The 24,400-nt window shown below is 38.4% G+C and overlaps 1 protein-coding gene across 1 annotated transcript in view; it reads left to right on the top strand.

Moving 5' to 3' along the window:
• Nucleotides 1-16,203: 16,203 nt before the first annotated feature.
• POLR1E (RNA polymerase I subunit E) overlaps nt 16,204-24,400 on the top strand; it is a 46,614-nt gene continuing 38,417 nt past the window's right edge. The window contains exons 1-2 of the mRNA XM_043975354.1: nt 16,204-16,383; nt 20,748-20,851. Coding sequence (XP_043831289.1) covers nt 16,320-16,383; nt 20,748-20,851 — 168 coding nt within the window. The 5' untranslated portion in view covers nt 16,204-16,319. The remainder of the gene's footprint in view (nt 16,384-20,747; nt 20,852-24,400) is intronic.

Raw genomic sequence — 24,400 nt, 5'->3', positions numbered from 1 at the left:
AGCCCTGGGATGACTCCCCAAAAATTTAACTCAGGTGACTAAATAGTTAAGGATAAAGGACTGTCTGAATCAGCTTTATTAACTCTATTTACTGATGATGAGAATTTCTTGGTTAGTTTGCCAATTCCTGAAGAAATCTTTTAGTATTTTCTGATTAGGTTATGATTTTACCTGATATAGATCTTTCTTTTCTCATATCTTTAATATGTAAACCTCTTCCCTCTCTGATTGACTGCTATAAATTTACAACTTTACTTTTGAAATGTAAACCTTTGCTTTTCCTCTTGGTCACTATAATTATCACCAATATATCACTATAATTATCATTGTAATTATCACTATAATTTGGTCACCAATTATTTCCTTCTTGCTGATGTAACTAGAGCCCATAGAAGAAATTTGGCACTCAGAGATAATTTAGATACCATGAACTGGTTATTGCAATATCTCTGCATATTGATAAGTATGATTGGCAACAAAGCCCATCAATAAACCTTTGGGTATTTCCATATTATACCCCATAATATCCTCTACATCCCAGTGATTCTGAACTCCCAGCTCTCATTGTTCAAACAAACTTCATTCTCTTTTCCCCACTGACAGCTCCCTTGTTCCCATCCCCCTCAACCTGATCTCCCCAATGTCCTAGTCTAGAGATACCCACCCTTTCCACTGTGTTTTCTGTGATGGAGCGGGCTCCATAGGTGACAAACTTACTTTCATCTTGAACCTTTTCCTTTCTCATTCCCTTCATATTCTTATACTAACTAAGACCTGGATCCCTCCTGATGACAGATTCTCTGACTACCCTTTTCAGCACTGAATCCTCTTTCACTCACATCCTTGCCACTAACTCCCACTCACTGATTGTTAAGGGAGAGTTGGGGTGCTCTTTGTTCTGTTTCCACTTTTAGGCTCTCCATCATTCAGTAACCTCTTCTCCTTTAAGTTTCATACAATCCATATTTATCTCCCAATAAAGACTGGTAGCTATTATCTACCAACTTCCAGGAGACTCTCCTTCCTTCCTCAAATAAGGTCAGTACCTGGCTCAGTCTTTATTGCCGTGATACTAAGGGACTCCAAAATACGTACTGATACGCCATGAAACACCCTAACCTCCCAGTTCCTCAAGTTACTCATTTTCCATAAAATTTCCTTCTACTCTACAAAAGCTACACAGAGAACTCTTGATCTTGCAATCACCCATAAATCTTCTATATCCATATTCACAAACTCTGAAATTCCTTTATCTGACCATGATCAATTGTCATTCTAACTGTCCCTCTGCCTTGCAAACCCAAACTCTATTCTTCATCCATTTACCAATCCCCATCAGTTCTTTCCTAGGCCATCATCCCATGACTTTCCTCCCTTCCTCATCTTGACTCTTTGGTGAACCAGTTCAACTCTACACCATCCTGTTCTCTTAAATCTTTTGCCACCTAATCCTGTCACCAATCTTGTCCTACAAAGCTTCGGCCTTGTATTAATTACTCCCATCTTCTGCCTTTCTCCTATTCATGTACTACTGAACAAAGTTAAAGATTATCACAAACCCATGATGACGGGGTCTACACAAATTTATGTTACATAATCTCAACTGGGAACTCAACTGAGGCAAGTCAATCCTTTTACACTCCTATAACCGAACCAATACCCCAATCACCACAACAGCTTTTTCAAAACTTTTCATCTCTCCTCAAACTTCCCAGAGTTCCCTCATCACCCACCCTTTTAGCTGACAACCTTGTTTTGTTTTGTTTTGATATCCCCAGTGTTTAGCACTGTTCCTGCTATATAATAGATGCCTTCAAAATGACCATTGAAGAAAGGAGATTATAGCACTATATCACAAAAATTATACATTATGACCAGGTGGGATTTATTCCAGGAATGTAGGACTGTTCAAGATTAGGAAAACTCTCAGCATAATTGATAATATCAATCAACAAAAACACCAGAAATCATATGGTTATCTCAATAGTTGCAGAAAAAGGTTTTGACAAAATACAATACTCATGGGGCAGCTAGGTGGCACAGTGGATAGAGCACCGGCCCTGGAGTCAGGAGTACCTGAGTTCAAATCTGGCCTCACACACTTAACACTTACTAGCTGTGTGACCCTGGGCAAGTCACTTAACCCCAATTGCCTCACTTAAAAAAAAACCAATACTCATTCCTTCTAAAAATCCTAGAAAACATAGAAATAAATGGAGTTTACCTTGAAATGACAAGCAGTATCTATCTAAAACCATCAGCAAGCATTATCAGTATTAGGGACAAGATAGAAGCCTTCCCAATAAGATTAGGAGTGAATCAATGATGCCTATTATCACCACTCTTATTTAATATTGTACTAGAAATGCTAGCTATAGCAATAGAAGAAGAAAAAGAAATTGAAGGAATTAGAACAGGCAATGAGAAAACAGAAATATTACTCTTTGCATGTGATATGATGGTATACCTAGAGAATCCACTAAAAAACTAGTTGAAAAAATTAACAACTTTAGCAAAGTTATAGGACACAAAATAAACTCATATAAATCATCAGCATTTCTATATAATACCAATAAAGTCCAGTATCAAGAGAAATTCCATTTTAAAAAACTGCAGACAATATAAATTATTTGGAGTCTACTTGCTAAGATAAACCCAGAAACTATCTAAACACAATTACAAAACACTTTTCACACTAATAAAGATAGATCTAAACAACTGAAGAAATATTAATTGCTCATGGGTAGGCTAAGTCAATATAATGAAAATGACAATTATATGTAAATTAATTTACTTATTCAGTGTCATACCAAACTACCAAAAAATTATTTTATAGAGATAGAAAAAATAATAACAAAATTCATCTAGAAGAACAAAGAGTCAAGAATATCAAGAGAATTAATGGAAAAAATGTGAAGAAAGGTCTCCTAGCAGTACCAGATCTCAAACTGTATTACAAGGCAGTAATCATCAAAAACAATCTGGTACTGGCTAAGAAATAGAGTGATGGGTCAGTGGAATAGATCAGGTAAACAAGGCACAGTAGTAAATGACCATAGTAATCTAGCTTTGATAAATCCAAAGATCCATTCTTTTGGGACAACAACTCACTATTTGACAAAAATTTCTGGGAAAATTGAAAAATAGTTTGGCAGAAACTAGGTATAGACCAACAGCTCACACTGTATACTGAGATAAGGTCAAAATGGGTACATGAACATGATTTAGACATAAAGGGTGATATCATAGGCAAGTTGGGGAGCATGGAATATTTTATCTGTCAGATCTATGGATAAGGGAAGAGTTCATGACAAAGCAAGAGATAGAGAGGATCACAGGATATAAAATTTTGATTACGTGAAATTTAAAAGGTTTTGCACAAACAAAACTAATGCAGCCAAAATTAGAAAGAAAGCAGGAAAGTAGGGGAAACTTTACAGCAAATTTCTCTGATAATGGTCTCATTTATCAAATATATAGAGAAGTGAGTCAAATTTATAAAAATATGAGTCACTTCTCAATATATAAATGGTCAAAGGACATAAATAGGCAGTTTTCAGAAGAAATCAAAGTTCTCTGTAGTTCTATGGGAAAAAATGCTCCAAATCACTACTGACTAGATGAATGCAAATTAAAACAACTCTGAGGTACCATATCACACCTATCAGATTGGGTAACATGATAGGAAAGGAAAATGAGAAATGTTGGAGGGAATGTGGAAAAATTGGGACACTAATGAATTGTTAGTGGAATTGTGAATCAATCCAACCATTCTGGAGAGTAATTTGGAACTATGCCCAAAGAGCTATAAAACTGTGACCCAGCAATACCACTACTAGGTCTGTATCCCAAAGAGATCAAAGGAAAAGGAAAAGGACCTATATGTACAAAAATATTTATAACAACTCTTTTGTGGTGGCAAAGAATTGGAAATTATGGGGATGTCTACTGAGGAATGGCTAAATAAGTTGTGGCATATAATTGTGATGGAGTACTATTGTGCTATAAGAAATTATGAGTAGGATGGTTTGAGAAAAACCTGGAAAGACTTACATGAATTGATGCAAAGTGAAGTGAGCAAAACCAAAAGAACACCATACATAGTAACAACAATATTGTACTATGAACAACTCTGAACAACACAGCTATTCTCAGTAATACAATTATCCAAGACAATTCCAAAGGACTTATGATGAAAAATGCTATCCACATCCAGAGAAAGAACTGATGGAGACTGAATGCAGATTAAAGCATAATTTTCCCACTTTTTTGTTGTTGTTTTTTCACTATTGTTACTGTTCTCGAAGCATGACTAATATATAAATATGTTTTACATAATTTCACATATGTAATTGATATCCCATTTCTCGCCTTCATAATGGGTAGGGAAGAGTTTGGAAGAAGGGGGAGAATTCAGGACTCAAAATGTTTTTTAAATGAATGTAAAAAGTAAACAATAAATTAAAAATTGAATGGGTCACCTAGACCTGAAAAAAAATACACATTAATTGTTGACATATCCTCAAGGCAATCTACAACTCCAGCACAACTGGGCCCTAATGTCTTCCTGTGATACCCACTAGCTGCTCCTTATAAGGCACAATGCCTCCTCTAAGCAAGATTCTCCTCTGGATGCTCTGGGCTGCTTTCTGGATGATACATATGACTCCAGTGCTTAGCAATGTCCAGCTTTTGATTCAGTTGAACTCCTGGTCTAGTGGTTCTGCTATGCACTTGCAGAGAATTGCAAACCATACCTAAGACTAGAATGTATGTGCTTGGCCATTGTCTCCACTGTCTCCCACTTTAGACTCAGTTGAGAGCCTGGCCTACGGCAGGACTGTGCCCTTTGGGGAATGTAACAGTTAAAATATTAAGGTGAACTGAGGCACAAAGTTCCAAGCATGATCAATTTAATACTACAGCTTGAATTTACCAGTAAATAGGATCTCCACTTTCCCAGCAAAGCTAAGCCCCGATTATGGGGTTAATAGCACAATTCGAAGGCTAGCATCATAGATGAAGAAAATATGATTGGATGGAAACTGGGAATGAGGGCTAGCAACTGCCTCCTTCCCTCCTGTGACTGAGAAATGTTCAGTTTCAATCCAGCTGTAATCTTCAAGGCCAGAGATAGGAAACCAGACTTCTTTGGATAATAAACCAGACATCCTTGAAGTTTGGTGGTTTAAAGATACTAAACCAGACTCCCCAATGTCCATCCTCATCCCTCAAGGATAACAGATTTCCTTGACACAAGAATATAACAGTGATTAACAGGAGAACAGATTTCTAAACTTAACTCATTGTATACCAGCTAAATTTCTGAATTAAATTCAGAAACAAAGATTCATGAGTTAGGCAATTACATGACAAAATCAATTAGATGTAAATAAGACCAGTTTTTTAAAAAGACAGCATCAATCTGATTATTTAAAAAAACTAAAACCCATACACTAAGAGTAGCAACGGTCTCAGCTCCCCGGTCCAGCCATCCCCAGGATAGAATTCCAGTTCCAGGCTCCTGTTTGTGAACTCTCATGAACTCAACTCAACTGCGCAGTTCAGATTTTCATCCACTGGACATGGCCAGGTGCTTTCATTGCAAAATTCCTTCACTGATGGGTCAGGGAGGAAAGAAAGATATCTTTGCCTCCCCAATCATTCCCCTTCCCTACATTCTCCCTGAGGCACAAAGAAAAAGGTAGAATATTCTCTTCCCCTATATCCAATGGTGTGCTGGTATATATTTAACAAGAGTTTTGGAAAACAAATGTACTAAAGAAACACTTTAAAGTTTAATCTATATCATTAACATTTTCTCCATCTCTTTATTAGGACTAGACAACAAAATAATAAATCAAACACTGATTTGTAGCATTTGCTGATGTAGAGGTGTAAGACCAAAATTTTAGCAATCAGCTCTTTGGAGCTGGTTCTAGTTGGCTCCAGCACATCCCTGCAGAGATGACGGATCATCTAGGCCCCAACAGACGTCACTGATCTTCTTAGTCAATTATTGGAAGTTATCTGTGTTCATTGGTTGCCAGTGGATGATGGAGGAACTTTGCACTTTATCAGGCTGCTTAAGGAAACTTGTCAACTTTTTTTTTTTCAGGAGCTGATTTGCTTCCTTTACTCATCTTTTATACATAAATTTGTTGTAATTGGCTGATATTTGCTCCCACACTATTGAAGATTTTTTTTTATCCTTCCTAAATTTGACCAAAAGAAAAACACATTCACATTATATATTAAAATACATTTTGTGAATTAAATCAGAACTGAGAAAGATACACATATAAAAATTCCTGGCCTCTCAGTTCTTCTAGTAAAGATCTGGAAACCTCTTCCAATCTTCAGCTAGGTATTGCCCAGCATAGCCATGTGACCGTTTATTGAAAGCCATTGCCGCATTCTATTTTTAAAATCAATGGAGAAAAAAAAGAGAAATAGTCTCACCAATAGCCACCCATATCTTTTTCAAATAGACAATCGAAGATTCAAGTTCAGAAGCCAGCTCAGTCCTTGCCTGGGGCAACCACTTGCTTTTCCCTGCCCCCATATCTTCTCAATCAAAGCTTCTTCAACTGTGGGTCCTGTGGCAGGGGAAAAGGTGAAAAAATACTGGTCCTTGGATTTCCTCTATTAGAGAATTAAAACTTTCACACATCCTGATTAAAGATAAAAGCTAGGTTTTTATTCAGCACAAGGGCATATGTCCAGGAGGAAAGTCTAGAACTTTAATCTCCCCAAACCAGATGAAGGACAACACTTTTATAGAGGGTAGATGAGGAGACCACTTGAAAATGGAAAGTTCCTTTTGGGGGTGGGGGGAAAGCCTGGATACTGTCATATTCCTGAGAGTAGAGAGATTTTTTGACCTTTGGAGTTATCTCCATTTCCTAGCTCCACCTAGACACACCTAATTGATGGTCCTGCTAAAGAATTTTATCTCCTCTTACTTCTTTTTTTTTGGTCAGGGCAATAAAGGTTAAATGACTTGCCCAGGGTCCCACAGCTAGTTAAGGGTCAAGTGTCTGAGGCTAGATTTGAACTCAGGTACTCCTGAATCCAAGGCCAGTGCTTTATCCACTTCGCCACCTAGGTGCCCCTTCTCCATTTACTTCTTAGGCATATCTGTCCTGATATCTAGTTGACTAATCTAAACTTTAATAGTTCCTTGATTCCTCAATATGTCTGTCCTATTATCTGATCGTCTTTGGTTTTGCTTCTCACAGAAGAAACTTCTGATTTATCTTAAGCCCTATGTCAGTCCCAACCCCAAATGGGATCATGTAACCAAAAGTGGGGGTCGCAAAAAATTTGGCCATGGTAAAAGTTTATATATACCTAGTTTATATACTGATATATCTGGGATGGCGTAAAACTTTCTCAGGGAAAAAGGGGTCATGAGTGGAAAAAGTTAAGAAGTCCTGTTTAATCTCAACAATTTATAGTCAACCTGTCTCTACCTTCTCCTCTGGCTAGGCTCCAGCAGCACCTCTGGGGTCTCTAGCAAGCACAAAGTAGCATTACACTCTCCCCAACCTGCTGGTCTGGCCTAGCTTCAAGCTCTTGGTTTTTAAACGCCCAACTCAGCACCACAATTGACCCTTTGGCAATTCTCTTTAGGTTAACAGCTCTGGTCAATTTACTCTAGGCTCCTCAAAATTCCTGTCCCCATCTAGTCATGTCCATTTGGAAAAGTACAGGTTTCACAAGAATGAATGAAAAAAAAAAATTCAAAACCTATATTGAGGGCAGCTAGGTGGTTCAGTGGATAAAGCATCGGCCCTGGATTCAGGAGGACCTGAGTTCAAATGCGGCCTCAGACACGTAGCACTTACTAGCTGTGTGACCCTGGGCAAGTCACTTAACCTTGATTACCCCTCCAAAAAAAAAAAGACAAAAAAACCCTATACTGATATTTTAATTCTCATATGAAAGCATAGCCTTCATTTGGAGGGAAAAGACTTGAGGGAAGGAGCCTAAGCCACCAGGTGAACAGTCCCCAAACTCTCAAACTCACTCCTCCCCTTTTAGTAAAGGGATTTGTGGGGGAAAGAAAGTAGCAGATGAGCTCACAAATAAGAAATGAGAGCAGATAGCAGTTATCATCTCCTGCAATAGGTCCTAAGCTAGGATGGTAAGAATAATTCAAGTTTAAACTATATAAGAGCTAATTCTGGTACCAATGATATAACTTGGGCTGAGAAGAAAAACCAGTGAAGATCCTATCACTTTTTCCCTTTCCCAAAGGGTTGATTGCACAGTGGTGTGGATTATTTACTAGCTTTAAACCCCTTCTGGGCTTGAGAAGTGTTAACATTAGTGGCAAATGTTTACTTTCTCTAGTAAGCTGGTTAATGTGATAAAGCTGTAGATAAAAAGAACTCCAGAGCTGTATTGGGCATCTTAATTAACGATTATAGATATGGGGAGAGACTTAGACAGAGACAGAGGGAATTCTCTATTTGTAAAGAAGAGACTATCAGATTAGTAAAAGCTCATCTAAGGTCTTGGAACTAATTTAGAAATGTTGGGTAAAGTAACAAGGTCAATCAATCAATCTATCAACATTTATTAAACACATTAAGCACTGTGTTAAGTATTGGGGACCCCAAAAAAGAGGCAGAAGACAGTCCTTGCCCTCAAAGAATTTATAATCTAAAGGGGGAGATAATATGCAAACAAATAGATACAAAGCAAACTATGTATAGGATAAATACGAAATAACAGACAGAAGGCACTGGAATTAAGAGGGATTGGGATGGATGTCATACTTTGCAGGCCTGGCAGGAACCTGAGATCTGATTATAAGATAGAAAATATTCCAAACTAAATCATGACCCCAGGCTGTGAGAGATCAACGTGTAGACAATTCTGACTTTGACTTTCCCATTATTTTGCTCTCTCGCTTGCTCCCTCCCTCCCTCCCTCCCTCTCTCTCTCTCTCTCTCTCTCTCTCTCTCTCTCTCTCTCTCTCTCTCTCTCTCTCCTCCCCCTCCCCCTCTCCCTCTCTCTCTTTTGATGTGTTCTCTGCATTGCCCATTCCTGTGTTAGAAACAAGAAGGATCTGAATGACTTATACTGACTAAAAAGAAATCTGTTAGTCGCAAACTTGAAACACTTGAAAAATGACTTTGTCAGATAACTGAAGTCATTGATTGTCTCTTTCTTGGCATAATGTTTCCTGCCAAAGAAATTAATTCTTTTTCACTCAGAGAGGGATAACTGTCTCCCCGACATGATCACATGCAAGCAGTCATGCATGTGACCTTATCTTAATTGGGCAGCTGCATTTCGTAATATCATCACAAATCCTATTTCCTGTCCTCAGTTTCCCATAACTGTGTACCCTGATCTGACTGCTGAATGTACCCTCGAATCTCTTTCTTTTCCCTACTCCTGACTTCACTAAAGCCCATTTGCTCCCTGTCTCTGACACAGCTATGTTTTATCTATAACTGTATTGTATGCCTATATAACTGTATTGTATTGTGTTGTATGATACTTTGGGATCCCTTGCTCTGAAATGAATGAATTCTCCAGATATGCAGCTATGAGAAATAACCCTGTTAATGTCAAGGATCTCTCCTCAAAGGGATAAACAGGATCTCTTTTAGAACGGCACTCACTGTACAAAGTAGGAGATATCAGGTATAGGACAGATATTTATGTGCTCTCTCATAAAATAAATGCCACATCACTAAAACACAAACTATAATGTATCACCACTATTTGATATTCCTGGGAGTAAGACTCCTTGGGGACTTCTTTGAGCTGAATTTTGAAGGAAATAAGAGCTTCTCAGAGGTGGGGGTGAGGAGGGAGTACAGTTGGGGCATGAAGGAAGAGCAAGAAGGCTGTTTGGCTAAAATGAGGGAGTGTTTGAGGGGAGTAATGTATTATAAGTCTCACTAGTTTGGGGTCATATTGTGAAGGGTTTTAAAAACTAAACAGAAGTTTATATCTGATCTCAGAAGGGATAAGTGATCCCTGGAGTTTGTGGATAAAAGGAGCAATATGGTCATTTGAGAGCTGGAGGAAAATCACTTTGGCAGCTAAATGGAGGGTAGATTGGAGAGGTAAGAAGTTTGAAGTTGGTAGACCAATCTGGAGTCCATTTCAATAGTCCAGTCAAGAGCTGACAAGGGCCTGAAATAGTGCCCAGTTAAAAATAAGGTAATAGATGATGAGTGAGATGAGTAGAACCAGGAGAACATTGTACACAGTATCATCAACATTATGTGTTGATCAACTGTGATAGAATTGATTCTTCTCAGCAATACAATGGTCCAAGATAGTTCCAAAGGACTCATGATGGAAAAGGCTCTTCAAATCCAGAAAAAAAAAGAACTGTGGAATATTGATGCAGATTGAACCATACTATTTCTTTTGGTTTTGGTGCTGTTGTTTTTCTTTTTTGAGGTCTTTCCTTTTTGCTCTGATTCTTCTCTTATAACGTGACTAATGCAGAAATATGTTTAATGTTATTGTACATATATAACCTATATCAGATTACTTGCTGTCCTGGGGAGGGGGGGAGAGAGAAAAATTTGAAACTAGAAATCTTATAAAAACAAATGTTGAAAACTATCTCTACATGTAACTGGAAAATAATAAAATACTTTTATAATTTTAAAATTTTTTTTTAAATTTAATGTAAAAAATAAGGTGATAGAAGTGAGAGGTGTAGTGAAAGCAAAAACAAGAAATTTTGGCAAATAATTGGATATAAGGAGGAGAGCAAGGAAGAAGTGGAAGACAACACTGAGGTTGTGATAATAAATGAATAAGCATTTATTAAATGCTTACTATGTCTAAGACACCATGCTAAGTACTAGGGATACAAACAGAAAAGCAAGAAGACAGTACCTGTTTTCAAGGAACTCACATTCTTTTTTTTTTTTGTGATTATGTAAAACATTATCATATTAGTCATTTTATATAAGAAAACTTAAATTAAAAAAATGAAAGAAAGTGAAAAATAGCATGCTTCAGTATGTGTTCAATCAATCTCAGTTCTTTCTTTGGAGGTGGATAGTCTGCTTCATTATTAGTCCTTTGGGATTGTCTTGGATCATTGTATTGTTGATAATAGTCAAGTCATTCACAGCTCTTCATCAAACAATATTTCTGTCTCTATGCATAATGTCCTCCTGGTTCTGCTCACTTTACTATACATCAATTCATATGAGTCCAGGCCTTTCTGAAACCATCTTGTTTAACATTTCTTATAGCACAATCATATTCCATCACCATCATATACCACAGTTTGTTTAGTCATTTCCCAACTGATGGGCATTCTTTGATTTCCAATTCTTAGCTACCACAAAAAGAGCTGCTGTAAATATTTTTGTGCAAATAGGTCTTTTTCTCTTTTTGTGGATGTCTTTGGGATATAAACCTAGCAGTGGTATTGCTGGATCAAAGGGTATGCACAGTTCTTTAGCTCTTTGGTTGTAGGAATTCACATTGTAATAGTGGAAAATAGTAGTGTCTTTGACAGAAATAAGGTTGTTCAGAGAGTGGTGGTTTGGGATAAGGGAGGAAGAGAATCATTATCTGGAATCTGTTAAGTTTGAGATACTTGCAGAACAGCCATTTTGAAATTTCCCATATGCAGCTGAAGATGCACAACTTAGAGATCAGAAAAGAGGTTAGTGCTGGATATAGATTTAAAAATCATTTTCATAGGATTGAAGCATACTTTTTTTTCACTTTATTTTTCTTAATTTTGTTCAATATGGCTAATGTGGAAATATGTTTTCTATAACTTCACATATGTAATCAATGTCACATTGCTTACTTTCTCAAGGGGTGGGGAAGGTACAGGAGGGAGAATTAGGAACTCAGAATTTTTAAAAATGAAGGTTAAAATTTTTTTTACATCCATTCTACTAGGGGATAGCTGTTCTCTTGAGAATGAAAATAAAGAAGCTTTTCAACACACCTCCAAAAAATTTTTTTTACATGTAATTGGGAAATATTTAATGAAAAAACATATAATTTGCAGTGTTAAAATTTTAAATGTAATTGGGAAACATTTAATGAAATAAAAAATATTTTAAAAAATAAGCATCATCTGGGGCGGCTAGGTGGCACAGTGGATAAAGCACTGGCCCTGGATTCAGAAGTTCCTGAGTTCAAACCCGGCCTCAGACACTTGACACTTACTAGCTGTGTGACCCTGGGCAAGTCACTTAACCCCATTGCCCCGTGTAAAAAAAAAAAAAGCATCATCTGCATAAAAATGGCAATTAAATTCATGGCAACTGATGAGGTCACCCAGTCAGAAAGTACAGAGAAAAATGAGAAGGCCCAAGACGATACTGTAGTTAGGGGCTCTCATACAGAAAAGGGAATGTAATAGGAATAGTCAAAAGGATAGAAGGAAAACCAAAGGATAGTACTACCAGAAACCTCAGAGAGGAGAGAATATCTACTGGGAAAGCGTGGTGAGTGTTGTCAAATACTGTAGGGAAGTTGAGAAATTTGAGAGAAAGGCCACTAGTAAAAAAAAAGGGCCCTTGGGGCTTAATATGAAGAGAATTCTTCCTATGCCCCTCACTCTCCTATCATTCAGACCCAGATATGTGAGAAAATATGATTGTTTTAGTTAATGTTTTATCTGATTCTTTAGGGTTCTCTAAATAGACAATAATGCCATCCGCAAAAGGAATAGCTTTGTTTCCTATTTGTCTACGCTCATTCCCGCAATTTCTTTTTCTTCTTTTATTGCTATAGTTAATATTTCTGGCACTGTATTAAATAATGGTGGTGTCTACAGACATTTTCACTTTACCTCTGATCTTATTTGGAAAGGACTATGGCATTTCTTTATTACATGAAATGTTGGCTCTTTGTTTTACATAAATATTATTTACCATTTTGAGGAAAAGTACATTTATTCCTATGTTTTTAACAGAAACTGTTTTTTAAATTTGTCAAAAGCTTTCTCAGACTCTATTGTTATAATTCTATAATTTTTAATAGTTTAATATTTTGCATCAATATTCATTAAATATATTAGACTATAGTTTTCTCTCTGCTATGTCTCTGCTTGGTTTAGGTATCAAGATCATATTTGTATAATAGAAAAAGTTTGGTAGTAAACCTATTTTCCTATTTTTTGCAAACAGTTTGTATAAAAGAGGAATTAATTATTCTTTGAATGTTTGATAGAATTCACTCATAAATCTATCTGGTACTGGGACTTTTTTCTTTAGGAGTTCATTTATGGCTTGTCCAATTTATTTTTTCCGATATTGTATCAAGTTCTCTATTACTTTATTTTAATAAGGGTATTAAAATTTTTAAATTAATGTTTCTATTTAATCTGTTCATTGACCCGTAATTGGGCAGAATGGTTTGATAGCTTCTTTTATTTCATCTTAATGTGTAGTAAAATCTTTTTCATTTTTCATACTGGAAATTTATTTTTTCTCTATTTTTTATTGGAACTAGCTAACTTTGTTATTATTATCATCATCAAAATAGCTCCTAATTTCATTTATCGATTCAATGATTTTACTTGTTTCCATTTTGTTAAACTCTTTCATTTTCATAATTTTTGTTTTGCTATTTAGTTGTTTATTTACTTCTTTTTAGTTGTATCCTCAAATTATTAATCTGTTCACTTTCCTCAATTTTTAGACTTAGGAGATATAAATTTACTACTGAGTACTGCTTTTGTTACATACCAAACCTTTTAATAGTTGTAATTCTCTTTGAAATTACCTGTTGTTTTCATGATTCATTCTTTGATGCAACATTTTTAAAATTTGGATTTTTTTAAATTTATGGAACAAAACAAGCCTTTTCATAATATAACAATAAAACGACAATTGTAAAGAAACTGCAAATCTACTATGTACAACTTGCTATTCCTTTCAAATATGCAGTAAAATTATCATGTACACTTTCTTTCTTCACCCTCTAGACATGACTACCTTTAAATACAAATAGGTGTGTATATTTGTGTGTGTGTGTATACATATATATATGTATATATATGTATACACATACATATGTGTGTGTAAAGTTATTCTATACAAACTTCTATTTATCAGTTCTTTCTCTGGATGCAGATAGGGTCTTTCTAATCATGTGTCCTTTATAGTTAATTTGGGTATCTAGAATAGGCAAAATAACTTATTTGCTTAAAGTTGTTCTTAAAACAATATTGCTGGGGGGCAGCTAGATGGCGCAGTGGTTTAAGCACTGGCCCTGGATTCAGGAGTTCCTGAGTTCAAACCCGGCCTCAGACACTTGACACTTACTAGCTGTGTGACCATGGGCAAGTCACTTAACCCCCATTGCCTAAAAACAAAAACAACAACAAAAAAAATAATATTGCTGTTACTGTATACAATGTTCTCTTGGTTCTGCTCATTTCGCTCTTTATTATTTTGTGCAAACCTTTCCATGTTTTTCTAAAATCACTGAGCTCATCATTTCTTATAGCACAGTAGTATTCCATCAAAGTTATATACTACAACTTGTTCAGCTATTCCCCAATTGATAGGCATTGCTGCAATTTCCTGTTCTTCACCACCACAAAGAGAGTTGTTATCAATATTTTAGAATATATAAGTTCTTTTCCTTTTTCCCTGATCACCTTGGGAAATAGACCTAAGAAATGACATTGCTGGGTCAAAGGACATTGCTGGGTCATTTAATAACTTGGCATAATTCCAGATTGCTCTCCAAAATGGCTGGATCATTTTATAATTCCACAAACAATGACTTGGTGTCTCAAATTGATGCATCGTCGGGGGCAGTGGATGAAACACCGGCCCTGGATTCAGGAGTACCCGAGTTCAAATCCGAGCTCAGACACTTGACATTTACTAGTTGTGTGACCCTGGGCAAGTCACGTAACCCTTCCCGCCAAGCCCTGCAAAAAGAGAGAGAGAGAGAGAGAGGGAGGGAGGGAGGGAGGGAGGGGGAGAGAGAGAGAGAGAGAGAGAGAGAGAGAGAGAGAGAGAGAGAGAGAGAGAGAGAGAGAGAGAGAGAGAGAGAGAGAGAGAGAGAGAGAGAGAGAGAGAGAGAGAGAGAGAGAGTCAGTCAACATTTTAGGGTAGCTAGGTGGTGTAGTGGATAAAGCACTGGCCCTAGAGGCAGGAGGACCTGAGTTCAAATCCAGCCTCAGACACTTGACATTAGCTCTGTGACCCCTCATTGCCTCGCAAAAAAAAAAATTGATCCACCAATTCTTAGGAATTATTTAGTTTCATTTTTTCTTCAACGCCAACCACCCCCTTCCCTTTCCTGAGTGCTGGTTAGTAGTGATGTGTTTAAGGTTTTGTTTGTTTGTTTGGGGGGGGGCAATGAGGGAAGGACATAGTTTTTAAAAAAATAGACCGGCAAGTGGAGTTCACATTGAAAAATCACAAAATGGATTTTTGGAGAGCTTTATAAATAGTATCTCATTTTATCCTAATGGAGGGACCCCAAAGGGGAGAAAGGTGTTACTCAGGCCAGTCACTCCCTGGCAGCTAGGTGGCAAAGCAGATAGAGTGCTGGGCCTGGAGTCAAAGCTGGCCCCAAATACTTGTGACCCTGGCCAAGTCACTTCACCCTGTTTGCCTCAGTTTCCTCGTCTGTAAAATGAACTGAAGAAGGAAAAGGCAGACCACTGCAGCATCTCTGCCAAAAAAAACCCAAATGGGGTAAAGAGAGGTCGGACATGACTGAAGAAAAACAAAAATGGGAAGGGGGGGGGGCAGGACTAGAAGATTTCTAAGAGGAGTCCTTCCCACGCTTCAGGAGGAGCCAGGGAAGTGTTCACTGTTAATCCCCTTGGCCCAGCACAAAACCCCCAGAAAGCAGGACACTGTCGACAATGCCTGAGCTTGAGGACGCTCAGATCTCCTTACCAATAGCTTGGGCAAGGGGAGGATCCGACAGTCTTCAAGGGGCGGAGCTCAGACGGAAGGACGAATCCTCAGCTTCGGGGGGCGGGGCTTGAGAGGAGGGGCCAACCAGCTAGTCGTAGGAAGTGGGATTGAGAAGAGGATGAACCGGAGAGGCGTCAGGAGGCGGGGCTTAAAAGTAGAGAACCAACCGGCAGGCTTAGGTGCTGAGAATGAGAGGCTAAAACAAGTCTTAAGAGGCGGGACCTGGGGGAAGGGGCTGGGTAGGGAGGTTTTTCCGGCTCCGTGGCCCCACCTCTTCCGGTTAGTGCGGCGTGGGTGTGTGTGTGTGAAAATTACACATGTGAGCGGCGTGGAAAGCGGACCGAGTGGTGGCGGTTGTTGCCGGTGGCGGTTGTTGCCGGTGGCGGTGAGGTCCCTGGAACTTCTTTAGCTATGTCTGAGTTTGCGACGTGGCAGTACTGCGGGGAGCTGGACGAAGGGTACAAGGCTGCGCTGGGTAAGGCTGATGCCCCTTCCGGAATCAGGGGCCGGGGAAGGCAGGGGCGCCTTGAGTCCAATGATCCGGGAAAGTAAGAGCAGCTTTACTACTACCTTAGGGGTTGTGAGAAAAGCGCGTCCATCCCCCCAAAAAACGCTGTACCGAGAAAAGCGCGTCCTAACAGCCGCGCATCTGCCCATTCCTCGATGCCGACCCCTACCGATCAAGTGCTCTGCAAACCTCAAAGATAGAGATGTAATCTTATTATAGAACACCTTATATATTAAGTATCTCATGTACATTATATATATATATATAATTTCATGTGTGTGCACATCCTAAAGATACATCGATAGATGTACATATCTTACGTATAGGCAAACCTTAAAGATATAGATATGTTGATATTGTTGTTAAGTCTTGATATTGTTGTCCAACTCTTGAGTGACCCCGTGGACATAGCATGCCAGTAACTGCCCATGGGATTCTCCTGGCAAAAATACTGGAGTGGTTTGCCATTTCTTTCTCTAGCGGATTAAGGCAAACAGAGGTTAAGTGACTTGTCCAGGGTCACACAGCTAGCAAGTGTCCGAAGCTGGATTTGAATCGAGGTCTCCCCTATCCATTGGGCCACTTATCTGCCTTCATATCGATATATCTGTATCTGTTTCTTTAAGGATTGCATATAAATGCATACACACAGTAGATATTTTTCAAGTTTGCTTATACACATATCTTAAAGGTTTGCATGTGTATATATATATATATAAGATCTATAGCTTTAAGATTTGCATACATATATACATGTGTATATATGTATGTGTGCGTGCACACATGTAATATGTATATCACACACACACATATATATATATAGTTAGCAAAACACTTTATTGGTAGGTGCTATTCTCATTTTATGGGGAAGGAAATTAAGACTGAGAGAAATTAGGTGGCTTGCCTAGGGTCACACAAGTAGTAAATGAGGCAGAATTTGAACTCATGTCTTCCTGATTCTCAACCTAGAACTTTCCACTAAGCTGCCTAGCTGCTTTCTTGCATCATAATTAATCATAAGCCTTAAAACTGTGCAGAAATGTGGGTGACATGATAATGCAGTAGGGAGTTATGGATAGAAGACTGACCTTAGTGTCTGGAAGTCCTGGGTTCGAGTTCAGCCTGTGATACATTCTAGTTGTGTGACCATGGGAGAGTCTATTAACTCCTCAGTGCCCCCTGAAACCCACTGTGACTATTAATTGCACTGCTATGATAATCAGGATGTTTACTTACCCTCCACAAAGGGAATCCCAAGTCCTATCTAAAGAAAAAAAAAAGATACAGTCCCTGCCCTTGTGATGTTTACAATCACTTTGGTGGAATTAACACATATGTAACTAAATATATTGCAAGATAAGACCCAATTTCATGAGAGGTACTCTGAATTACAAAGGAGCGGGGAGATCATTTTCACCTGGGAGAATTAGAGATAATTTCATGGAGAAGGTAACACTTGTGGAGGGAGGTCTCCCTTCTCTTCCACTTAAAGGAACAGCATAAACAAAGATACAGAGGTAGGAAAACATGGGATGTGTATAGAGCACACTTTGAATGGAGAAGAGAGTAATAGTCATAATATTTTATATAATTTTTATATAGTGTGTTAAAGATTTTGTAAAGCACTTTGATATGTTACCTCATTTGATCTTCACAACAACCCTCTAAGGTAGGTACTAATATAATTTCCATTTTGCAGCTGAGGAAACTGAAAGAACCCACGGTTAAAGGACTTGCTCTGGGTCACCTAGCTTGTAAATGTCTGAGGCAGAATTTAGACTAGGTCTTGCTGACTCAAATCCAGCACTCTATCCACTGTAGCACTTAGTTGTCTAGGGAGAGAATGATGTGAGATGCTTTGAAACTCTATGGTGGTATTAGATTATGAGAGCCTTGTATGCCTAGATAATTTTGAACTTAGTTCAGTAGTAGGCAGCCATTAAAGGATTCTTAGTCAGTTGAATTCCTCTTTAAGACCCAGCTCAGGTGATGCCATCTCTTATTTCCCCAGCTAGAAGTGATGTTCCTTGAGCCCCTTTCATTTCTCTTTTTAACCACCTATATACACCTAGCCATATTCTAACCTGTATTAAAGTTTTTGTAGAGATGTTTTAGCCTTGTTGGTAGATTGTATATTTCTAGACTGCTGTTTTTAATCCTCATGTCCTCCCCACACAATTTTTCCAATGTCTTACACACTATATAATTAATAGGTAAATATAAATTAAGTAGTTGTTAAGTTGATTGATGGATCCAAGATTGGTTCCAGGATCTGCTGCTGCCTCCCTGAGACTAGATGGTAAAGGTTGGAGTCAATGGATTTGGCCATATTAAGCTTCTGGTCACCAGGGTTGTTTTCATCTTGGGCAGAATGGACATTGTGACCTTCAATGACCCCTTCCTTGAGTTTAGCTACATGGTTGATATGTTCCAAAGTGATTCCATCCATGGCAAGTTCAAGAGAACTGTCAAGGTCAAGAATGGAAAGATGATAATCCATGAAAAAGCCATTATTGCTATCTCCCAGGAAGGTGATTCCCTCCAGTTGCTAGAACTGAGTATATAGCAGAGTCAACTTCTGTCTTTACCACAATCCAAAAGGCAGGGCCCACTAAAGGGATGGAGCTAAGTGGGTCATTATCTCTGCCTCTTCTGCTGATGACCCTTTGTGACAGAAGGGAACCAAGACATCATGTCATCACTACAACTTTGGCATTGCTGACCTGCTACCTGGAGAAACCTGCTGAACATGATGCAATTAAGAAAATGGTGAAGCAGATATCAGAGGGACCCTTGAAGAGCATCTTAGGCTATGTAGAGGATGGCATTTTGAAACCTGTGACTTTAACAGAAGCACTCACTTTTACATTTTATGCAAGAGTTGATATTGCCCTTAATGACCATTTTGTCAAGCTCATTTCCTGGCATGACAATGAGTATGATTTATAACAACCATGTAGTAGACCTCATGAGCTCATGGCCTCTAAGTAGAAAGTCATGGATCGTCATCCCCAGACAAAAGAAAAGTTTCACTACTGGGAAACCTAGCTCCCTAACGTATTTCCTCCTACTTTGGATCTCATGTCCTTTACACAGTTCTTCCCACAAGATACTCCTCTAATGGGGGGAGAAGCTCAGAGAAAGTCACCACTTTGGAGCAGCTAGGTGGTGAAGTGGATAGAGTATCAGCCCTGGAGTCTGGAGAGCCTGAGTTCAAAACCAGCATTGGACACTTATTAGCTTTGTGATCCTGGCCAAATCACTCAATCCTGATTACCCCCTCACCCCCTGAAAGAAAGTCACCATATTCTTGCAAAAAAAAAATAATAATAATAAATAAATAAATAGATTGATCATCTGAACTGTAAGGAAGAGTAAGCAGGTAGTGATGTGAAGGATGGATTAGAAGAGGGAGAATTCAAAATGGCCCCTCGCCGTTTTCTTTCCCATCAATCTTTTACCATTTTTCCAGTTTAGTTCGCATCAAAATTTCTTTCCTGTGGCCCATTTCAGTGCATTTATCCTTACATGGCTAGCTGATATACCAATGTTTATATAATAGGTTTTTTTTTTCTTTTTTTGATATCTCTTCCCTCTCTACTTCCCATTCTCACTATGGATATGCCAAATATATAATAAGAGTAATAACAATAGCTCATATTTATATAGTACTTTACAGTTTATAGGTAGACTGGTTAGGGATGGTATTCTTAGGTGTCCATATGTTTGAGTACAAAGAATGATGCTGCCTTTGATTTCTTTGCCCTACCTTTAGCTTTTGTATTCTGGCTTGTTTTTCAGTTGTACTTTATCAGAGTACAATTTTGTCGTCAAATTTCCCTTAGCTTCTCCTTCAGGACATAGTTAAATATTTTAAAACCACTGTAACTATCCCCCAATTCTTTTTTTTTTTTTTTTAGTGAGGCAATTGGGGTTAAGCGACTTGCCCAGGGTCACACAGCTAGTAAGTGTTGTGTCTGAGGCTGGATTTGAACTCAGGTACTCCTGACTCCAGGGCCGGTGCTCTATCCACTGCGCCGCCTAGCTGCCCCCCGCCCCCCCAATTCTTGATCTCCCATTATCCTCTCATTCTTTCTTGCCAAAACTAGTTTTGTTTGTTGTTACCTCTCATGTGTAAAAGAAAGCTGGGTCTTATAGGATTTGCTCTTTTTGACATTCATAGAGACCATAGTCCAGAATTGGGGATTCCCTTAAGTGCTTCTCTATTTTTAATACTGTGTATACACAGTTCTTTGTCATTAATGTAATTTTAAAAAAAAATCCACTCTATTCAATGCCATTTCATTTATCACTTTGTGTCTTTATCACAGTTCAGTTTTCAAATGGGAAACTCCAGAATTCTGAAAATGTGAATTTTTCATTATATAAGAGCAAAGACACCACTAACCCCAGGAAGAAGTTCAGAAGGATACTGGTAAGTTAGTTACTCTTTTATAGTTCCTCAGTTTCTGTAGGACCAGGTAAGATTGTCTTTTTTTTCTACAAGGCAGTATGTGCTCGGAAACAGGGTACTTACTCAAAACGATAACAGTTTTGCTTCATAGGGGTCTGGGAGGGAACTGATTAAAATACTACTGGACTGTTTAAAATCCAATCAGTTAGCATTTCGTGCTTGGCTCTGCTAGGTGCTGGGGGTACAAAGATAAAAACGAAGTAGTCTCTGCCTTTAAAGGCACTTCTATTCAATCAGAGGAGACAACATGTGCACACATATGTATATACGTGGTCATTTGCGGGGTCAGGGAGGATGCATTAGCATCTGGGGGCAGGGGGTGGAGATCAAAATAGGCCTTGTAGGAAGTGGCTTCTGAGCTATCTATGAAGAAAACTAGCAATAGTCTTCCTTATGTTGAACTGAAATCTGCTTGTCTCCATTGGTCCTAGTCCTTTTCTGGAGCCAAGTAGAGTGAATCTCAAGCCCTTTTCACATGAAAGTCCTTCAGATTTAAAGACAGTTATTATTTTCCTGTCTTTTCACCAATTCGGTATCCTCAGTTCCTCTGATTGGTTTTCATGACATTGTTCTTTGTCTGTTTATCATCTTTGCACTTCTTCTAGATGTACTTTGGTTTGTCAATGTCTCTCCTACTGTGTTTGCCCAGAACTGAATAAAGTTGAATTCCAAATGTGCTCTGATCAGTACAGAATATAGTAGGACTATTAACTTCTCTTCATACAGTCTAAGATCCCTTTATTGTCTTTTTGGGGGGGCGGGGGCAGGGGAGGGCAGGCAGGGCAGTGAGGGTTAAGTGACTTGCCCAGGGTCACACAGCTAGTAAGTATCAAGTGTCTGAGGCTGGATTTGAACTCAGGTCCTCCTGAATCCAGGGCCGGTATTTTATCCACTGTGCCACTTAGCTGCCTCTAAGATCCCTTTATTATAACCATGTCATATATTATTGACATAATTAAGGTTGTAATCAACTAAGGCCTCTAAGTTGTTCATAGAAATCGCTATTTATCCACATCTCTCCAATCCTCTACTAGAGGATTTTTAAAAAATAGGTACAGGGCTTCACATTTATCCCCAAATATTTTTAAAATAACTATTTAGTTGATGCTTTTTATGTGTCACTTTCCAGTGATTTAGCTCCCCATCATCTCCCCTCTAACAAGTATAGTTAAGCAAAGCATATCAAAAAATTGCAGCATCTTAAAGGCCCTGGCTTCAAATTCCAGCACTGCCACTTATTACATGTGTGATTCTGGACAAGTCAACCTCTCTGGGCCTTAGTTTCCTTATGTATGAAATTATAGTATTGGGCAACATTGGGTCCCTTCCAGTTTTCCATCTGTGATGACAAATGCCTGATTTTGCATCCAAATCTGTAACCCATCCCCTCTCCACCACTAGGAACAAGGTGTGCCCTCTAACGATGACCAGTGCCTGCTTTGATCAGAGTTTTGATATCTTTCAGTGTTGTTTTCCTTCATGTTATTGTGGTCCTTATGGAAATCATTCTCTTGGCTTTGCATCACTTTATTCAAGTCATAGGATCATAGATTTAGAGCCATAAGGGAAACTAAACGGCTATCATGTCCAACCTTATCTTTTACAGATAAGGAAACTGAGGCACAAAAAGGGTAAGTAAGTGATTTCCCCATGGTCCCAGAGATAGTGAGTGTCTGAGGTGGGATTTGAGCCCACCTTTCTTATCCATGCTGCTCCATGCTGTTTTCCCAAGTTTCTCTGACCTTTTCCCAATCATTTCTTACAGCACAATGTTATTTATTTTGTTCAGTCTTTTCCCATTATATAGGCATCCATTCTGTTTTTAACACAAAAATATTGCTGCAAATAGCAAATACAAAAAAGCATGGGAAGGCTGGTATGAATTTGTAATGATGCAGAATGAAGTGATCAGAAGTAGGATAATAATACGTAGTGTTTATAGTGCAGAAGGACCAAAGAAAGGTGAAATTGAACTCAGTGCAGTTTTAATGACCAAGATTGGCCTTGGAGGAGAGTTCAGAAAATATACTTCCTCTCTCCTCAGCATAGTCTGTGACAGTGGATGAGGAACATTGCATGTACTGTCAGACTCGCTGTTTTGATGAACTGCTTCCCTTCCCCTTTTCTTCTTTGTGTAAAGGGTTGGCTTGCTTAGTGGATAGTGGAGGTCAGATAAATAAATTCAGAAATGAAGGTGACCTAAAGGCAAAAGGTTTAATTAAGATTTTTTTTTAATGTCTAATTTGGAACTATGTCCAAAGGGCTATAGAATTATGCTTACCCTTTGATCTAGCAATAACCACTCACTACTCCAAAGAGATCAAAAAAATATTCATAGCAGCTCATTTTGTGGTGGCTAAGAATTGGAAATTAAGAGGATGCCCTTCAGTTGGGGAATGGCTGAACAAGTTGTGGTATATGATTGTGATGGAATACCACTGTGCTATAAGAAATGATGAGCAGGATGATTTCAGAAGAATTTGGATTTATATGAACCGATGCAGAGTGGAATGAGCAGAACCAGGGAAACATTGTACATAGTAACAGCAATATTGTATTATGTACAGCTGTGAATGACAGCTATTCTCTGTAATACGATGATCTAAGACAATTTCAAAGGACTTATGATGAAAAATGCCACTTGCCTCCAGAGAAAGAACTGATGGCATCTGAATACCTACTGAAGCTAGCAAACCAGCTAGCTTCCTTCCTTCCTTCCTTCCTTCCTTCCTTCCTTCCTTCCTTCCTTCCTTCCTTCCTTCCTTCCTTCCTTCCTTCCTTCCTTCCTTCCTTCCTTCCTCCCTGCCTCCCTCCTTTCTTCCTTCCACAAAATGACTGACACAGAAATATGTTTTAGATGATTCCACATGTATAACCAAAATCAGATTGCTTACTGTCTCAGGGAGGTGGAAGGGGAGGGAAGGAATGATAGAATGTGGAATACAAAACTTAAAACAAAAAAATATTAAAAATTGTTTTTATATGTAATCAGGAAAAAAATAAAATGGTAATTAATTAATTAATTGATTGATTTACTTACTTACAAAGTAATGAGGGTTAAGTGACTTGCCCAGGGTCACACAGCTAGTAAGTGTCAAGTATCTGAGGCTAGATTTGAACCTAGGTCCTCCTGAATCCAGGGCCGGTGCTTTCTCCACTGCGCCACCTAGCTGCCCAATTTTTGCTATCGATATTTTTGTGTACATGGTACAACTTTCCCTCTCTGACATCCATTGGGTATATGTGCCCAGTAGTGGCATTACTGAGGGTATTTTTGAGTTGGTGATTTTTCTAGTATAGTTCCAAATTGTTTTCCAGAATGGTTGAACCAGTTTACTCTTCCACTAACACTGGATTAATGTTCTTGTCTTACCGTAGCCCCTCAGCCATTTACTGTTTTGGTCTTTTGTCATCTTTTCCAGTCTGATAGAGTCAAGGTAGAACCTTAGTTATTTTAACTTTAGCATTTCTCTTATTAGTGATTTTGAGCACTCATTTAACCGGCTGACT

The sequence above is a fragment of the Dromiciops gliroides genome, chromosome 1, assembly GCF_019393635.1.
Source record: "Dromiciops gliroides isolate mDroGli1 chromosome 1, mDroGli1.pri, whole genome shotgun sequence".
Taxonomy (NCBI): Eukaryota; Metazoa; Chordata; class Mammalia; order Microbiotheria; family Microbiotheriidae; genus Dromiciops; species Dromiciops gliroides.
The sequence above is the reverse complement of the archived record's forward strand: the minus strand, read 5'-3'. Positions and strand labels throughout refer to the sequence as shown.